This window comes from Globicephala melas, chromosome 9, assembly GCF_963455315.2.
Source record: "Globicephala melas chromosome 9, mGloMel1.2, whole genome shotgun sequence".
NCBI classification, from domain to species: Eukaryota; Metazoa; Chordata; class Mammalia; order Artiodactyla; family Delphinidae; genus Globicephala; species Globicephala melas.
The window spans coordinates 32,236,524-32,255,633 of record NC_083322.1 but is presented as its reverse complement, the minus strand read 5'-3'; the positions used below and the strand labels follow the sequence as shown (position 1 = coordinate 32,255,633).

The 19,110-nt window shown below is 36.7% G+C and overlaps 1 protein-coding gene across 7 annotated transcripts in view; it reads left to right on the top strand.

The window, feature by feature from the left end:
- ST7 (suppression of tumorigenicity 7) overlaps positions 1-19,110 on the top strand; it is a 254,688-nt gene that overhangs the window by 156,227 nt on the left and 79,351 nt on the right. For 5 of the 7 annotated variants that reach the window (XM_030857622.2, XM_030857623.2, XM_060305379.1 and 2 more), the window contains exons 4-9: positions 2,653-2,707; positions 3,330-3,445; positions 4,767-4,842; positions 6,962-7,030; positions 8,932-9,086; positions 11,293-11,390. In XM_030857622.2, the coding sequence (XP_030713482.1) occupies positions 2,653-2,707; positions 3,330-3,445; positions 4,767-4,842; positions 6,962-7,030; positions 8,932-9,086; positions 11,293-11,390 (569 nt within the window). The remainder of the gene's footprint in view (positions 1-2,652; positions 2,708-3,329; positions 3,446-4,766; positions 4,843-6,961; positions 7,031-8,931; positions 9,087-11,292; positions 11,391-19,110) is intronic. The other 2 variants (XM_030857624.2, XM_030857625.3) reach the window with 1 other exon arrangement.

The following is a 19,110-nucleotide window of genomic DNA, read 5'->3' as shown; positions in this document are numbered from 1 at the left end:
AAATTTACTTCTCAAAGATACAAGTAAGATAAGAAACTGGACCTCATGTAGAAAAACTTTTACCCTCTGGAGACCTGAGTTTAATTTATTGACTTAAATCTTCATATTATGATACTTCTGGCATTTACAACCTTTGTCCATATCATGAAACCATCAGGTAGTCTGATATTTATGGGGTATGTTCCCTAGAGTGATTCCAGACCAAGAGAGTTTTCATAGTAAAGATAAAATTATGAAGCAAAGCAGCAAAGAGGAAATTAATGTAGCTATGACCTAATTTGAAGTGAAATTTTTTACATGTGTTCTTATTCGACCTCTAGATTGCTTATTTCTTAAAAGAAAATTGTACCTGCTCTGCACCCTCAACTTGAAGGATATAGCTCAAGAAGACATTTCTTATATATTTCTTCATCACATGTTTTTTCTCATTCAGAACATTTTACATCTGTTACTTTTACTTAGGTACTCATTTCTAAGTTTCAGGAATAGCTGAAGAAACTGAATACAGACCAGATGTATGACATTGATATTAACAATGTTTTTTTTTTTAAAGTTCAGTTCTCTAGTAGAAGTCATAAAAACAATATTTCAAAATGTTTGCAGCACCCCCTGCTGGCTATATCATGGCAGTTCCTAAGTAAAGATGGCATTTTTAGATACTGCTCAGTAATACTTTAGGTATACATACCATTTCTATTTGGAGTTATTTTTATTTAGAAATAATTTCATTTGTATCTAATGTATAATAGAGTTAAAATTTTAATTGAAGACAATTTTCTTTATAATTTGTCAATTGATATTTGAATGGCACTTATCCTTCCAGGCAATATATTTGTTGGAGACAAAGTATTTGCCGTAACCTTTTTACTGATATTTCAGATGAAATTTGCTGGGCGAGAGTCTTCTCCCCAAATATCCTATTTTATTGTAAATAATGCTGAAATGACCATGATTGCACACAAATTTGTGTGCACGTTTATTACGTGTTAAATACAAACCTAGCAATATTCATGCAGCTTTAAGAAGAGCACTTGGAATCTTGAAAGACATCCTCTTAGGAGGGGTTGGGAGTGGTGAGGACCTAAGAGCTAAGTGCTGTAAAAGCCATGAGGACTGAGATCATGGTTGTTTGGCTCACCAGTTGTTTCAAGCCATGATCTGGAGTACTTTAGTGACCCCACTAAGGAGCTTTATGTCTGGAAAAAAAGTATTTACTTAAGGGAAGCGCAATTTTCTAATTAGTGTCATATGAAATGACAGCCATCGAATCTCAGTTTCTCAAGAGCAAAATTCAAAACTGCTGAACTGAGCAAACATCATTTCCTAAGTGGCATGTTAAGCTAAGTGACAAAAAATTTAGGACCATTGCTTCCAAACATTAAGTAAATTTCAGGTGGGATCCTGCCCTAACTTAAAGACAAATTTATTTTCTTTAAATAAAAACATGATTTCCTGTTATGTGTACACCTTTCATTCACTATTTTAACAAAAATTTATTGAGATTACACAGTGTTCCCCTAGTGCTTTGTGTTTTCCTCCATTTTCACCCTGTATTGTAATTGATGGTTTTACTTGTTTGTTTCACCCACTGGGTGCTCAGTTAATGCATACTGGATGGATGGATGGATGGATGGATGGATGGGTGGATTGAGGGTAGAATCTTAATGAATCATCCATGGCCTTTAATGTTCTTTCAGTTTCTGTAATAGTTGCTCACTTTTGTGTATCTATGTCTTTGGGTGTGTTTTTTGGCTGACAGCACACATAGATTCTTAAATACTGTTAACTGATTTTATTTTCTAATAAAGAATTATTCATTCAGAGAAATGTAGCATTCTGAATCATTAGAAACTCTTAATTATAGACTGTTTTAAGAGAACTGTAGCTTATTAGTCACACATTTACTATAACACAGTCTTAAAAGCTAATGGTTGACTTTTCTAAATTAAAGTCCTGTGGTTCTGTCTGTGGTCCTTGTATAACAAGACGTATAATCTATTATTACATGCTAACATTATGATATTAGTATGATGATTAATTACCTGTGTCTGCATAAGTAAACAATGTTAAAGTACTTGAAAACAATTTATTTTCATAGCATTTCTCTCTACCATAATGGTAACTTTAGTATTAATTTCCTTACCACTCCTTTACAGCAATGTGAATCGCTGGTGAATTATCACAAAATCAATATTAGCATAGGCCCTAAGGTTCTTTACATATTGTACTCTGGAGGTTAAATTTAGCTTGTTATATAGGTAGTCATTGTAAGATATATTTTAGAGTGACAGAAAGTAGTTTTACCTCTACCGATACCTTCTACCTATAATTTAGAAATAAATTTATACAATCTGTTTGGACCTCTTGAAGTGACTATAGAGGTTATGAACTAGCTGCTCTTGGCATGTGCCTTGATTTAACAAATGAGGAAACTTGGGCCTGGAGAGATTAGACGAAACTTTCCAAAGTGTCCTGGTGCCTGAGCTACATTTCCTGATTAACTACCCAGAGTTTTTCCACATTGCTTACCGTGTAGAGGATAGAGAATAAAATTATCTTATCAAATGGCCAGGAAGGGTGTTTTGCTGAATTAATTAGCTTGTAGTGTCTGTGAACTTATGTGTAACATTTTCACATTTCTTTTTGTTGCAGAATGCAAAGTATGGCGAAATCCACTAAATTTATTTAGGGGTGCTGAATATAATCGGTAAGCATTTTGACAGCTTGGGAAACAAATGGGTCTAGTTCAGAGAGCAAAGACAGCAGTAAATGTTTTTGCAGGTTCATTTAGGGGTCATTTAACAGTCTGTATAGCGCTTCCATTTTTTGATGCTGTCCTGAAATGTTTTGATTTTTCCATTTTATAAATATTTTAGCATTGGAATTAGGATAACATACAAAAATGTGTGGTTTTTAGAGATTTTCTGTTACGTTATTCTTTTCACTATATACTATGTAGTCAAAATATTTTGAAGCTTACCTGGAACATGGTTATAAAGATGCCACAGAAGTAATGTTAGAATTTTATTTTGCAGAGTAATTAGGCAGATAAGAATTTTCATAGCTTTGGGGAAATCTCTATTCATAATACTAATTAGGAAAGGTTTTCATTAGCTAGTGCTACTAAAATTTTAAGACAAAAATATAGCAGAATTTTTTTTACTTTTTTTCTGCTGATATACTTCCTAAAGGGAGACTAGGATGATTATTTTTTTATGATTGGTAATAGTACTCAGTGTGTTATGGTTCAACACCTATGCAGCTTAATATTTTGTAGGTCTTGCTTTCCTCCCTCAAAAGTGCCTGACCATCTTACTTCTCCTTTACAGGTACACTTGGGTGACTGGACGAGAGCCTCTGACTTACTATGACATGAACCTCTCTGCCCAGGACCACCAGACATTCTTTACTTGTGACTCGGACCATCTGCGTCCTGCAGATGCAAGTATGGAAAATACTTTAGATAGTTACTGAGTGGGAGGGCTTTTTGGTTTGTTTTAAAGATCAAGGTTACTACTTGTAGAATATCTGCTCTACAAAAACCCTGATGAATAAAATATTAAATTGGAGATTGACCAGTAAAACCCAGATTGTTGATACTTAAATAAAGGCTTTATCGCAATGAAGTATTAATATAGAAATGGGTCCCCTCTTTATAATTTAAAATGTTATTTTTAAAAAATATACCATGAAGCTAACTAAATCCTTGGTTGAGATAGAGTGAAAGGTCATGTCTCCTTGATGATATTCTAGTTAGAAATTCAGTGAACCCAAATAAATAATGAATATATTGTAGTGATTCATATGCCTATTTGTAGGTTCACTAGCATTGAATGGGGGCATGGACTTGGTTATTGGCATCCAGATTTGTTTTCCACCCTAGAAGAGACTTTGTTTAGCATGCATGTCATACTGCTTGAGTTCCATATAATCCTACTGATAGTTTTTATATTATCAAGCTTAAAGTAAATAAGTGAAAAAAAAACCTTAAAAAAAAAGAATATGTACATGCTCCTAAGAAACTAACTTAGAAGATACAAATTTATAAAACAAATTAGATAAGGAGATTGTTACCCTTTTTAAAAAGGTACCCTTGCCATGGTGGATACATAATACAATGAAAATTCCAAGCATTAAGCTTCCCACAATATATTCACAAACTGCTCTGCTATATAAAAACTGGGTTTGCAGCAAACTTTGGGAACAGGTACGCATGTTAAGCAAAAGTCTAAAGCACTTTTTTCTGATCCAACTCATAATTCTTCCAGTGGTGTTAGAATGTTCTAATATCCAGATCCTGTAGCAAGTGTTTGGGAAAATGACCAATAAAAATTGTGCTGTGTCTAAACAGAAGTAAGAGATTAGTAGCAATCTCATCCCAAAATGTGCAAAATAATGTATGTTCTCTAACAACAAATGATATTAATGAGCAAAAGAAATATTAAATCTCTGTTAGAATGCCTTTTCTTTTCTTGATTAAGAAATCTTAATCAAAATTAAGTCTCTATGATTATAGACTATGGGTTAGTCTATAAGATGTTAGACCTCTAGTTTTATGAGCATAAGAAAGATTTGATATCGGCAATTGAAGGACAATGGAATAGCAAATTAGAATGTATTTGTGTGACTTTGGAGTTTTGGGCTAACCCACTTGGTAAGTGAACTGTTCTCTTGTAATTCAAGCTGAAAGCTATTAATTTAGCTATACCTGTACTGAGTCTTTTTAAGTATTTATTGACGTGCTTTTCTGTCTTTTTCTAAAATAGTAATGCAGAAAGCCTGGAGAGAGAGAAACCCCCAAGCTAGGATTTCTGCAGCCCATGAAGCCTTAGAGATAAATGAGTAAGTGGGGGGAAATCTTGCTTGCTGAATGTATTCAGTTGCCATTCATGGGATACTTAAACTATGAATTTGAACTTGAGGATTATTCTGGGGGGGGTATTAATTTATGAAAAAAATTTTTTTTATAAAGGACATCCATGTGAAGATAGTTTTAGTCATTTTAGACAACAATTTAGTGGCTTTGCTATGACCCTAAATTAAATCCTTCAAGGGCTAGCCATGGAATAATGTGTGGACATAAAATAAATACAGTGCTTTACATATCTAAAACATTGTGACAGGGACATTTTTCCAGATATAGAATGCTTATCTCTGCCATCACATTTTCTAGGTAGAACTTCTGCTAGTAGGGAAAACATAGTAAAAACATAAAGTGAAGAAATTATACTTTAAAAATATTTCAAGATCAAGACAAAGATAAGAGGAAATGCTGTCCTTAGTGCTGTTAAACATTCTGTGGGTCACCAAGGAAGGCTGGGAAGTTTCGTCCGGAGATGTCAGGAAATGAGAAAGATTCTTAAAGTTGGAGTCATAAAAGCTCAGGGTTGGCAGAGACCTTGAAGGTCTTGTAGTTCAAACACCCATCTGGTGCTTGAATCACCTCGACATTCTCCCTGCCAAGTGGTCATTGTTAAACTATTTTATGATTTTTCTGAAGAGGGTTACAGAATCTTCAGAGGTCTTAGTGAAAAGATTCACTTGAGAGTTGGAAATCCTGCCAGTGTAACCTGTTGATCTATTTGGTTTCTGATTCTGTCATGCAACATATTTATTTTCCAGTTTCTTGTCATCTACAAATTTGATATGCCTGCCTTTTATGTGTCATCCGTGTTTCTAATAAAAGTATCAGGACCAGGGATAGAACCCTGTGACATGACATATAGAAACCACCCTCCAGGTTCATGTCTTCCTGGATCATCACCCTTTGGTATTTATTGTACAACCAATTACTAAGCCACACAGTTACACTGTGATTCAGCCCATATTTCTGCATTTTGATCTTAACAATGCCAGTTGTAGCTATGGATCTTTAATGTATAGTAAATCCATTAGAGTACATTAAGCTAGCACGAACTGATTTATTTATTCTTAGTGAATTTAAGCTAGCTTCCAGCATTCACTACTTTCTTTTAAAAATGCTTAGAAACTATCCCTTTAATAACCCATTAGAATATCTTTCCAAATCGCTTTCTGTAGTTTGGGAAGTCTGCCTTCTTCCCCTTTTTGAATATTTTTACTGCATTAGTCATCTCATCTTCTAGAACCTCTCCATTCTTTGTGATTCCTTAACAATACACAGAGAGCAATTCCGAGGGCTGCCTACAGGATCTGTTGGCTTCCTGGGATTTGCCTATCCCAGTCCAATAATTCACTTACAATAGATCAGTTACTTGCTATCTTACATCTTTTTATTCATTTTAGGGTTTCTTCTCCCTTTGTCAGTCTGACAATCATTCTCCCTGATGGAGAAACCAGGAACAAAATAGGAGTTAGAGAGTTTTGTTTTCTCTTTATTATCTGCTGCTACTAACTATAAACTTTCCTTGTTTTGATGTTGTTGTTGTTGTGTTGTTTGTCTTTTTTGCTTATTTATATTTGTCATGGTTTTGGAGAAGTGGGGGTGGTGATAGGGCCTTAAACGTAATTTAAAAATAGGGAATAGATGGTTGTCTTTAACATTTTTTGTTTTGCCTTTATTTTGTTTTGCAAGCTTCAGCTAATGTGGAGTTGTAGCTCTCCTGACATTATTCTGAAAAGCTCATTTCTCTTGTAGCCCTTCATTACATGCCCTCTTTCCATCTTTTTTTACATGTCCTTTAGAAATATGACCTTGTGAGAGATCTCTGTGCAGCCGTAGTGGTTACTTGTCACCCCTCTTTTCTTCCTGAGAGGGTCATTTGTGATTGCAGTTTTGATTAGACATTTGGAAGCTGCTTAATCCTCTTAAACCGTTTTTCCTTCTGCGTCTCATGCCATTGAATCACGCCTCTTTTCTTTGAATTTTTTGAAATCCACCTTACCTTCTCTGATTATCCTAAAGTCCGAAATGACATAGTAACTCTCTCTGAATGTTCCTATCAATTTTCATTTCACCAACTATTTTTTTCTTCTTGGTCAGAATTAGGTCCAGAGTTGAAGTTCCCCTAATTGCTTCCTCTACCATCTGGGAGATAAAATTATTACCAAAGTAAGTCAAGAACCTGTTGAGTGCCCTACTTCTAACCAAATGAGACTTCTTCTAGCAGATATCTGGATGGTTGACACCCCCATCACCATACTTTCTTGCTTCTGTATGTGTATTGTGTTGTGACAGGATGCATCATCTCTATCTTCCATTGAGCTGAGCAGTCTGTTCTGTACTCCCCAACCATTAGCACTTCTATTGCTCTTTCCTTTCTCCTTCACTCATAAGCTCTTAGCATGTTTCTACCCCAGACTCATGAGTTTCTACATAGATGTATGTTTTCTTGGCCAATAGTGCTACTCTGCCTCTCCTCCTAAGAGTGCTATTTGCAATATAAATAAACAAAGCAAGCAAGCTAGCCCCAACCTGTCTTGAGTTCCCAGCCCACCAACTATAATCTTATAGCTAATTCCTCTGATACTGTGTCCACCACTCAGTATTATAATCTCCATTTTCACTTCATTACCCTGGACCTTATATTTATGTGTCGGCATCTGAAGCCTGAAGTGTTGCTTCCCAATGCCCAACCCATTTATTTCTCCAATGAATCACTGGGCAGTTTTAGCATCATAATTGTTCTCTCCAAGTCATATCTGCTGCCCTCCACAGTAATTGGTTTTACAGCTTTTTTTCTGGGCGTTTTTTTCTCCCTACCTCACCACATTCAGTTTAAAGCCCTATTGATCAGTCCTGCCTGAAATTAGAGGGACTGGCTAAAGAACTTACAAGACCCCTTCTCAAGGCTAAGATTAACTAGTAACCCCAAATCTCACATAAGCCATAAATTCAGCCTCCTTTTCCTACCTGGCTGTTGTAGTTTATGAATAGTAGAAGTAACATTTGGTTTCACTTTCTGTTTATTTTCTCTCTTGTGGTCTGATGGAGGTTGTGATAAGTAGGGAAATGACCACAAGAGAGGCAGTGGAGAAAGCCAAGGGATATGCACAGATCAGGACCTGTGTGGTCTGCTCTGGCCTCACCATTTCCTTATTACATTCCCTTTCTTTGGCATTTGGGTTGTTGTTCTATGATTTGGAAGGTTTAAATTTTCAAGAGTTCCCCTTGTTCGTTGGTTGAGTGTTTATCCTTTCTGACTTCCTATGTTAGAGGTTGTTGAAAGGATTAAATGAGACGATATATGTTAAGTGCCTGGTACAGTGCTTAATATAAACTAAGCAACAGGTGGTAGCTATTTTTGTTAAAGGTGTGAGATTTAACCCTTGTTTGCTACTGAGGCTGAATCTAATTTTGAGCTCTTCTGAAATAACCCTACCTGTAGGTTCTTCCAGTATTCTTCTCTGACATAGAAAACCAGTGCTAACTGTAATGGGATGTTGAAGCACTGCTTGTTAAATGAATAACTTCCTGGATTTAATGAATTTCTCATTCTGAATAAACCCTTAGACTAAAGAGAATCTGTGTTCAGTAAATAAAAGTAAACTTTATGGTATCTCTAACTTTGAGTGTCAGAAGGAGATGTTTAATAACAGCTATTATCATTGCCATCGTTAGTTGACGTTGTTGAGCATGTACCACATGCTGGCTACTACTGTACTGAGCACTTTTCATGCATCACCTTACTTAACCTTCACAACAACGCTGTGAACAAGTGGATTCCATGTTGTTCTCCATCAGGGAGGCAGAGTAATAACTTGCCCAAAGTGACACACTAATAAGGGGCAGAGTCCATATGCTCCTAACACTACTCATCCTACCTCTCAAGCTAAAACACAGACATTTCTTTTGTACCATTATCTTGTGTCAACAACTACAAACAGGGGTGCATGAACCAGTTGGCCACTCTGCATGTTTTGGCATAACTCCTGCCCTTCTGCATGCACTCCTACAGCTATTACAATGTCCTTGGATTTGTAATTGATGGCGGCTGTTATCTGAATGGACAGGTGTGCAACTGCTTATATTCTCTTGGCTGAAGAAGAAGCAACAACCATTGCTGAAGCAGAAAAGCTGTTTAAGCAGGCCCTGAAAGCTGGAGACGGCTGTTACCGGCGTTCTCAGCAGCTACAGCATCATGGATCCCAGTATGAAGCCCAACATAGTAAGGTTTCCTCCAGGTTGACGTGTTGGGGGATCAGAATTGTAACATGATTGATCAGAGCAGATTTTCAGTCCAGTTCAAAAGACATTTCTCCTAGATTAGAATAAATATTGTTTTTTGCCTTTCTTTGTTTTTATTAATTTTTCTTCCCCACAAGAGCACAGCACATAATTAACTTATAGCTTCATTACTGTTCATGTTTTCATGCCTGCCCCTAGCTTTTTAACTCTAGAAATAAAAGTAATAACCTTTAATGGTGACCCTTTTGCTCCTCAGAATTCTTACGTATTTCTGTTTATCAGTTGCTTCTCTGCCCCATAGTTTTAAATCCTAATTGGGAAACAGGACTTAAATTAGCGTTAATGCTCTCAGAGGTTTTGTCTTATGGGTCTTCTACAGCATGGGTTGCAATAGGACAGCTAAGAATGTAACAGCTGTTGGTGATTGTCTCAGTATTTAGCTCTTATTTAGGAAGCACTACTGTTGGCTCCTAGGGAGAAAGAGCCATGAATTCCTAATTATGTATCTTTTTTATATTTAAATTATTTAAAATAATGGTTTCTTTTATTTAACATAACTTTAAAATGAGACCTTTCACTTTAGTACACTAAACTGAGAGTCAGTGTTATTTTAGGGGAATGGTATAAAAAAGACAACAAAATCATTTCTGGAATTTCTTGAGCTCCTCGACTTGTCAATTTGTTGGTTGTTTAAGCAGAAATTTAGTGATCCTTGTGAGAGGGAGTGTTTTCATTGTCTAACCAAACTTTGGGTTGTTTCTTTAAAATGGAATTTCTCTCATTTCTCTCTCCTGCGTCTTGGAGAGTAGGAGTGTATCTCCTTCATATTTGAGATTATAAAATTAAGTTTTAGTGTTAAGCCTGGATTTGGTGCAGAAACTGAATGCATTAGTCCCTGTGACTAAGGTATAGTGAGATCTTTGCATTGTGGCCTGTGTATATAAGTCTGTCCACATAACCCCTCAATACACAGGTTTTTAATTTTTATTCTTAGTAGTATATATGTTAATCAGGTCTCTAATCACCATCTGTATCTTGCTTTTTTAAAAAAAATTATGTATAGCACAGTGAATTTTGAAGACATATATAGTAAATGTCTGTTCTGTGAATTAAATGAGGATTAATACATAAAATTACATAATCTGTAATATAACTTGAGAAATTTTCTTTATTTCTTTTCTTCTGTAAATTAATCCCTTCAACCTGTTGCCTAAATCTATCCAAAAACATATAATCACATCTTTAAAGTAATTTGTAGGTACTTGGCGGATATTCAGCACACATCTTGTTCTCATTGTTTGAAACTTGAAATGTTAGTACTTTGGTCTTAACATCTTTTAATAGCTGCATATTATACATATACTTAATCTATAACAGGTGTGTCATATTTTTCTAAAACATGGTAATTTTATTGAGGATTAAGTACATACATGTTCTCACTGGTCTGGAAACATATCCAGAAATACACATAATTAAAGAAGAGATTAAGATGAGAAGTTGTTAATGTACTTTTTAAGAGCCATTTTAGTGACTGTTATTACAAGTATTTAGCTTGTCAATACTTTCTCTAACACTAGGGTAGTTTTTCATTTTGTTGCATGGTCTATTGTCATATCTGGAATGTGTTATGTTGCCATTTAAAATTGACTGCTTTGGGGACCTGGAGATGATTATGATGTCACTAGTGTTAGGGAAAGAATAATGTAAAACAGAAGTTCAAGATGAGGCTTCTCCAGACTTAATGTCAAGAAGGAAAAAAAAATAGTTCATCAGGATGCAACCTGAGATTCACCTCTTTGCATCTTCACCAAAAGCATGCACGCTAGAAGAATGTGGAATTCTTGCTTGTAAACCTCATACAATGTGGGTATGTTCATTTTCCCAGCACTTTGTAGCAGATGATTTTATTTATCGAATATTCAACATCCTAACTCAAAAGCATGACTTAATAGTCACATGATTTGACCTTTGGAAGTCTAAGTACTTTGACTTTACTCTGTTTGCATTCTGCTATTAGAAAAGTTGTCAGTGCTCCTGGCAGTAAGGAAAAGTCAAAGGAGCAGACTCTTCTCTCTGAGGTTTTCCTTTAAGGGCATGAAAAATACGCCTCTGTATTTTTTCTTGCTGCTGAGCTGAAAGCTCTTGTTTTTTTTTTAAGTTTTGGTGCTTTATGTCTCCCTCTTCAGGACGAGACACCAATGTCTTGGTCTACATCAAAAGAAGGCTAGCAATGTGTGCCAGAAGACTCGGGAGGACCAGAGAAGCAGTGAAAATGATGAGAGATGTGAGTTTGAATTCATGTTTGGGAACAGTGACAATGCACCTGACTTACAGAAGGAGGAACCCACTGAATGGGGCCACGGCAGATAGTACCACTGATGGTGTGGTGGTCCCATAAGGGCTGGGGTTCTGTTCTAGCTCCAAACTTAGTAGATGAGTAATCTTGGACAAGTTACTCAGCTTGTTTGTGCCCTGTTTCCTCACCTGTAAAGTGGGGATAACAGTAACTTTAGCAATAACAAGACACTAATAATAATGATTACTACTTAGGAGTGTTGTGAAGATTAAATGAGATAATACATGCAAAGCTTTTAATAGAGTGACTGGCCTATTTAAGAAATCTCAGTAGATATCCTTATTATTAGACCTTTGGGACTGTAGCCAGAAGCCAAGAATGAGATCAGCCATTTTAGCTAACTGACTTTTTTTGTGTTTAGTTGTTAGGAAGATTTGAATAAACTATGGCTCAAATTGCTACTCTCAAATTTAATAACATTATGATCTAATCTTATTATAGTCACTTCAAGCATTTTCCTACGTTCTTGAATCAGGATATTTTATTAGTGGTAGTCAACATAATAAGAGAAAATAGGTGAGAGTTTTAAAACAGAAGAGAACCAAAGGAGGTTATTATTATGTAACTAAATAAAAGCAGTAGTTTTAAGGGAAACCAGTTGAGGAACTTTTACTTCCACATTTTTTTTTTCACTTTTTTTTTTTATAGTAAGAAATACTTTTCATAAAGAAACGGACACCAGTGGGAATTGTATTTATAAACCATTTTCTTTTTAAAACAATCTCAGAAAGCCTTTGTCAACGTTTTATTCTTCTATTGTCTTCCTGAATTAGGAGACAGGTAACTGCCCATTATAAAAATAAAAGAAACGAGGGGTAAGATAAAAGTGGCATCCTGCCCAATTCTCAGCTTTTGGGTTTGAGAACAGGACTGTGTAAACCCAGTGAGCCTTTCCTCAGTTTGTCTCTGGAAGGGTAGTAATTCATGTAAATTCCCAGTTACTCTTTGGTGGTGGGGACCTGCACTCCAGGCTCAGCCCTGGTTATTTCTGCAAGTTACAGTCTAATGTGAAGGCCCAAGTGAGGCCCATACTTCTGGCTCGGGTTCTGGCTACTCCATTAAACAGCAGTTTAGCCACCAGACGTGAGGAGAGGAACAGAGGAGGGAGATTCCAAGATAATTCTAACTTGACTGAAGGTGATAGATGTTTCTTAGGCAAAGCCACTGCAAGGGGGATCTCCCAGGATTAAATTCTTTTGGTCGAAGGAAGAATTTAAAGAATGCTATATAGTGCTAAATTTTAGAAAAGGAGATTTCTGTAGAAACATGACTTGCCTGCAAAGCTTTTTAACTTGAAGAAATTCCAGCTTTTGATGTAGTGCAGAAACTCTACCAGTCCCTGAAAGAGCTGAGAATTTTATGAAGGATGGGGTATTTCTGTATCTTAAAGTGGCCCAGCCACATTCAGCCTTTAACAGGGTATTTTATATTTATTGCCTTTTCTTAACCTTAATTAGCCTGGGACAGGCGTGCATGGAGGAACAGATTTTGGTGATTTTCTTTATTATATGCTTAAGCAATTTCATAGGAAAAACAAACTCAGATGATTTTAATTCCAGTTTTTTAAATCAGTCTCATGCTGATTGTCATCATTTTTAGTATATACATATAAAATTTCACATGATTAAAAGCAATATGTCTATACTATGGTTTGATTTTTGTTTAACCTTATTTTATATTTACAATCCCATTTATTGACTTAGTCTACAAATAGATCTTGGGGGAAAATTTGGAATCCAGTGTAATAAATGCTGGGCAGGGAGTAGGAAAACCTGCAGGTAACTCTCAGCTTTGCTCTTCACTAGCTTTGTGACTCGAGGCAACTTCCTTCCCTTTCATGGGCTCTTCATTTGTCTTCTATAAATTGGGGATAATGATTCTTACCTAAAAGAGTAACTGAGGGAGTCATGGGGACAATGAAATGAGATAATGTGAAAACACCTGGCATATAGTAGACGTGCTTACCTTTCTTCCCTATTTTTTCTCCATTACATAATTATGTCTTAATTTTCTGAACTATACCCCTGATGGGCATTTTGGGATATTTATGATTTCTTTTTCTTGAATGAATCAATTAGTCTCTCTCCTTCTCTTTTCATATCTGTATACACACACATATCCATATACATGTATATATCTATAATCCTATGTATATATTTCTTGGGTTACTTTTCTAAAAAAAAAATCTGTCATATTATTAGACGACCAATACATGTTGTCTTTCGACTGGGTCTACGGAGCATCCAGTAGATATGGGCCCTAGTGCTGTAAACAGTCCAGTGAAGGACACCGTCAGACATGGTGGAGATTTGTTTTGAAGAGAAATATCCAAAGTGCTCTTTCCTTCAGAAACTGCTGGAACCCTAAACGGAGGAGGGGAGGTTGAGGCCCCTCTTTCTGTTAAAGCCGAAGCTGGTCCCCGCCCTGCAGCAGACAGTTGGGCCAGCCTGGCTCCTCTCAGGTCACGGGTCATGCGTAGACGGGGACTTCCCTGAGGGGCCACTCCTTCAACAGCGTGCTCACGAACCATCTTGCTGGGAAGCTTCCTCTGATAAAACAGCACGCTGGGTTCCAGGCAGCCTGCTGATAAAGCATTAGGGCAGGAGGATCTAAGTTTTCATTAAGACACAGCCATCCTCCCCCGTGTGCGTTAGTCGAAACTTTCCTAGAGCAGATTTTAAAGTGGACATAGGAATGGCAGAGTCAGAATGCCTTCCCTGTAGAAAGTAGACTCTTTAAAACATTTCTCTGGCAATCCCTTAAGAAAGGGAAAACTGTTAAAAACTGTTCATTGGTGATTTATCCCGAAAAAGAATGAATGGGAATTCTGGGAAGGCCAGCTGTCGATGGTTATGGATCAAAATATTGATCCTGTAAGTGAAATATTGATGAGGTAAGAAAACATAGGCTTCTTAATGTCAAGATTCATGGTTTCTCGTTTTGAAAGCAACACATTAATTATTTTGAATTCCCAGGATGTTTTCTCAAAAACTCACTTTAATTAGCTTCCTTTTGCAGTCAAGAATACAAAAGCACCTTCCTTACTGAAGGAGTGTTTGGCAGTGAATAGAGCTAATAAGAGAGCATGGTGGCTTTTGAACTTCACTATGAGGTGTTACTTATTATTCAAAATGAAAAGAGTTACATTTAAAGAAAGTCTTTCTTTTTCAAATTTAAAGAAAGTCTATTTGCTTATTCTCATTTAGGGGAATTTTGCCTCTTTTATTTTTTTAATTTAAAAAATTTTTATTTTATTTTATTTTTGTTTTTGTTCTTCCCCGCCTCTTTTATTAACATTTGATATATGACACAATTTTTCTCTTTTTAACTTATGCCATTTAGCTAACCTCACATTTTTCCGCTGTCTTTCCCTGGCCCTATTTGAGTAGATTGGAAATAGAATTCATAAGGCTGACTGGTCTGGCCCCTTAGCCATACTCAGTCAGAATTGGTGTAAACTGGTATGGGTGGGATTGTGTGCTCAGATAAGAGGACCCTCTTAAAGCTCCTCTTGCCCCAGGTCATTTGGTCCAGGGTATGATTTCCCAGTCTTGGCACTATTGACATTTTGTGCCACATGGCTTTGTCATGGGTGTCCTGTATTGTAGGCTGTTCAGCGGTATTGCTGGCCTCTACCCACTAGATGCAGTAGCAGCCCACCCCCTTGTTGCTCCCCAGTGTGACAACCAAAAATGTCTCTAGACACTGCTAGTCTTTAGACATTTGTCCCCTAGGGGAGGGGGTGTGCAAAATCATTACCCATTAAGAACCACTGATCTGGAGAATCCTACAGTGAGTAGATATGTTTTAGGGCAGACGTCAGATTTTTATTCACTCTGCTTGTTGGTAGTCTGAGTTTCCCCTATGGTGGGTACAAACCTCTAAAGCATCCCTAAAATTGATTAGCTCCTACTAGAACCCTTGACCTGGGACCAGGCTGGTTTGAGGAGCTATTTTGTCTCATATGGGATTCCCTGAACAGGTATCTGGGGTATGAAGAGTAAATGAACTTAAAGATTTTGGCGGTGTCCTAGTTGGAGGGATAAGAAAGAAACAGAGGCAAATTATGGGGTGGAGGTCTTCCTTGGTCCTTGTCCATGCTTCTAGATCATCGTCTGCCTCTCTTCCCTAACATCTAAAGCTCCTTTGAAAGTTGACCGTAAGCTCTCAGACTTTACCACCTGTTTTGCCTCCTTTTGGTAGTTTTCTGCAGACCTCTGAGTCATTCTCCCTGATTCCTGTTTCACCCTCTCTCTCTGCAACACTACCTCTTTCACTATCCTGGCCTCTCATTTGACACAGGTCATCACAACCTTCTTAAAACATTTTATTTATTTTAGGAAACCATGCTCTCTAAGTTCTCCCGAAATTGCAGTCTTCCTGGCTAGATTGTCCTCATCTTCCTAACTTCCCAAATTTGAAGTGTCCCCTGGCCTGTCCTAAGCCTTCCTTTCTATTTCCATCTACAACTCTGGATGATGACATTTAGACTCAGAGTTTTAAATACCATCTAAATGCTGATGAACATTTCTGTAGTGTTTATTATGTTCTAGGCGTTATTTTAAGTGCTTTACAAATATAAATTACTTAATTCTCATAACAGCCCTTGACGTAGGTGCTTGTTCAAGGTTACATAGCTAATGAGTATTTCTGAGAATGTGATCTTCCAATCCAATCACCTGCACCAGAAATATCCAGGGTGCTAGTTGAGCACCTGCTTCACAGGATTAGTGTAGGAATTAAATGGAATAATCCGTACAAGGCACTCGGCACAGGACTTCACGAATAAGTACTCAGTGTGCTATTCTTACCATTACTGTCTAAGATATATTGTTAAGTGATAAGGAAAGGTGTAAATATTAGGTATCGTTTGATTCCATTTTTTTCAATTAAAAATAGATGCTAATATCAACCAGTGGTTCTCAAACTTTTTGGTCTCAGAACCCCTTTAAAACTACTAAGGACCCCAAAACGTTTGTTTGTGTGGGTTTATCTGTTGATATTTACCATTTTTGAAACTAAAACTAAAACTAAATTACATCCACAAAGACCCTGTCTCCAAATAAGGTCACTTTCATAGGTACCAAGGGTTAGGATTTCAATATATTTTTTGGAGGACACAATTCAACCCACACCACCAGGTTATATATAAAAGCAAAATATAGACTCTTGTCAATACTTTTATTCTTTCTAAATTTCACTGCCTATATCAGATTAGCTGAAGGCATGTTTTATATTCTTTAGACCATGTTAAACCCTTTCTCAGTCTAGCCGGTTAAGGTTATAACTGCTAAACACCCTTCTTTTGTTCTTAGTCGGGGCTCTTTATAAAAAATAGTGAGAGGAAACTGCAGTTACCTCAGTCCTGGGCTTGTATCCTTCCTGCATTTTCGGCATCATTTCCATGATTCCCAGTTGAGAACTGGAGTGTTTTCAGTTTTTTGTCATGTAAGTTACATATTGAGTATTACTATGTACCAGACATTTTGCTAAGAAGTTTACGTATACCATCTCATTTAACTCACACACCATAGGTGTCCTATTAAGTTGGAAGAATAATTTGTACTCACTGTAACAAGTCAAAGAATAAGGCAGTTATGATCTCTCCTCCACTCCTGCAGTGCCATCTCACTGAGGTAACCAACACTCGTGATTCAGTTTACATCTTTCCACCCCCTTTTCTTTGCTCCTATAAATACGTATCTGATCATGTAAGGATTTTGAGCAGAGTTGATTTGTATCTTAACCAAGTTTCCATATGAGAATTAAGCCTTCATGGGGATGCTCACTTTCTGAGCTTCCTCCTCTTAAAGAAGACATACAGATTTTGAGATAATATAGTGCCATTTCTCCTGATCTCTTTTTTCACAATTATTTTATCCCTGTTTTTCACTGTTCTCAATTTTTATGTCAAATCACTTATTCAGGTGATCCCTTCATTAAGGAGAGATTAGGGCCAATGAACAGAGAGAGACAGGGTTTTTGAGCCAAATTTTAAAAGCATACAAAAGGATAAGTGAAGCTCATTAGATTTTGAGCGTCTTGAGTGCTGCTATGGTATTTAGTTTTCTTGTGTGTCCCTCTCAGCACACTGCACAGTATCTTGTAGATAGACAGTCAAGAAAATATTTGAGTTGGTGAATCAGAGCTGTGGCATACAAATTCCCAGTTAGCACTTTGCACCTGTGACTTCTGTTTCCCAGCCTTTGTTAAGACACTTCTTTGTTACTGGTTTAATTCTACTGATTTTCTACCTTCCTTAGAAGTGGTAACATTTATTTTTAAACTAAAGTAAATTAAAGCAAGTTCACTTTAGAATATTATTGTAGATGTTCATTATATATCATCCCTTTTAGGTCATTAGAAGTATCCTAGGGTGTAAGCAATTGACCTTTGGGAATTAATTTAACAGTATTGGTATTAATAGCAAGAGGATGCGCTTTAAATGATTTGCAAAGTGGAGCACTTCTGATGAAAGCACACTTTAGAAAATATAAACCTCTGGGACTAATCAAACTCTTTGGAACATTAAGGACTATTAATTTGCGTTTTTGTCTGCTTATGTTCATGAAGAAAAATCTTCATGAAATTAATGATTTATAAAAAGAATTGGTATGCCCTTCCCAAATTGTTAAAAAAATTTTAGAGAATATTCTGTAACGAAAATTCTGTTTTTATTGCATAGGTAGGAAGATCTTTTTAGGAGGAAAATTCTAGCTGGATATATTGGAGGTTAATTTCTATTCCCTTTTATCTCTTTTTCCTTATTCTTAAATCCTCTAGTTTCATTCCTTTCTTCCCTCCACCTTTCCATTCCACAGGTCACATTTCCCTTTTATCAATACTTCCTTAAAATTGTCTTGGATTGGGCTTCCCTGGTGGCGCAGTGGTTGAGAGTCCGCCTGCCGATGCAGGGGACATGGGTTCGTGCCCCGGTCCGGGAAGATCCCACATGCCGCAGAGCGGCTGGGCCCGTGAGCCATGGCCGCTGAGCCTGCGCGTCCGGAGCCTGTGCTCCGCAACAGGAGAGGCCACAACAGTGAGAGGCCCGAGTACCGGAAAAAAAAAAAATTGTCTTGGATTATTATGAATAACTTGGTTGATGGATTGTTTTAGAAGATGTTGAGTAGATTGTTGAAAGAAGTCAAGTACCATTATGTAGGCGTGAGGCACGGGAAGAGTAGCATTTGAATATGTTCAGGCAACCGAGTATCACTTGAACATAGTTACTTTCAAGCTTTTAAGACAACCAGATATATCATTAAACTAAAGATAAAGTGTGCAGCGAAATATGTTAATTCCTAGTAAGTGTTCCTGAAGTGTTTGTTGGCATGTTTTCTAGATTGTATCTTTGCTATACTCACAAATAAAGAAAAAGTGAATCTTGAAAGCAAATGCTATCAATAGTAACTCACTGATCTTCAAAGGCTATGACTTTGAAAACTTAATAGACCTTTGCTTTTTTTTAATCATGATTTGCTTTTCTGGATTTGCCTGATATATTAAGTTTACTTATTCAATAAATTATTGGCAATTAGTACTTTATATAGAAAGGAAAATTATTTCACCAATAAGAGCAAATAATAGATTTATTGATTATTGACTTACCTTGTTGCATCAGCAATGATGAAGCAGTTTCATCAGCACT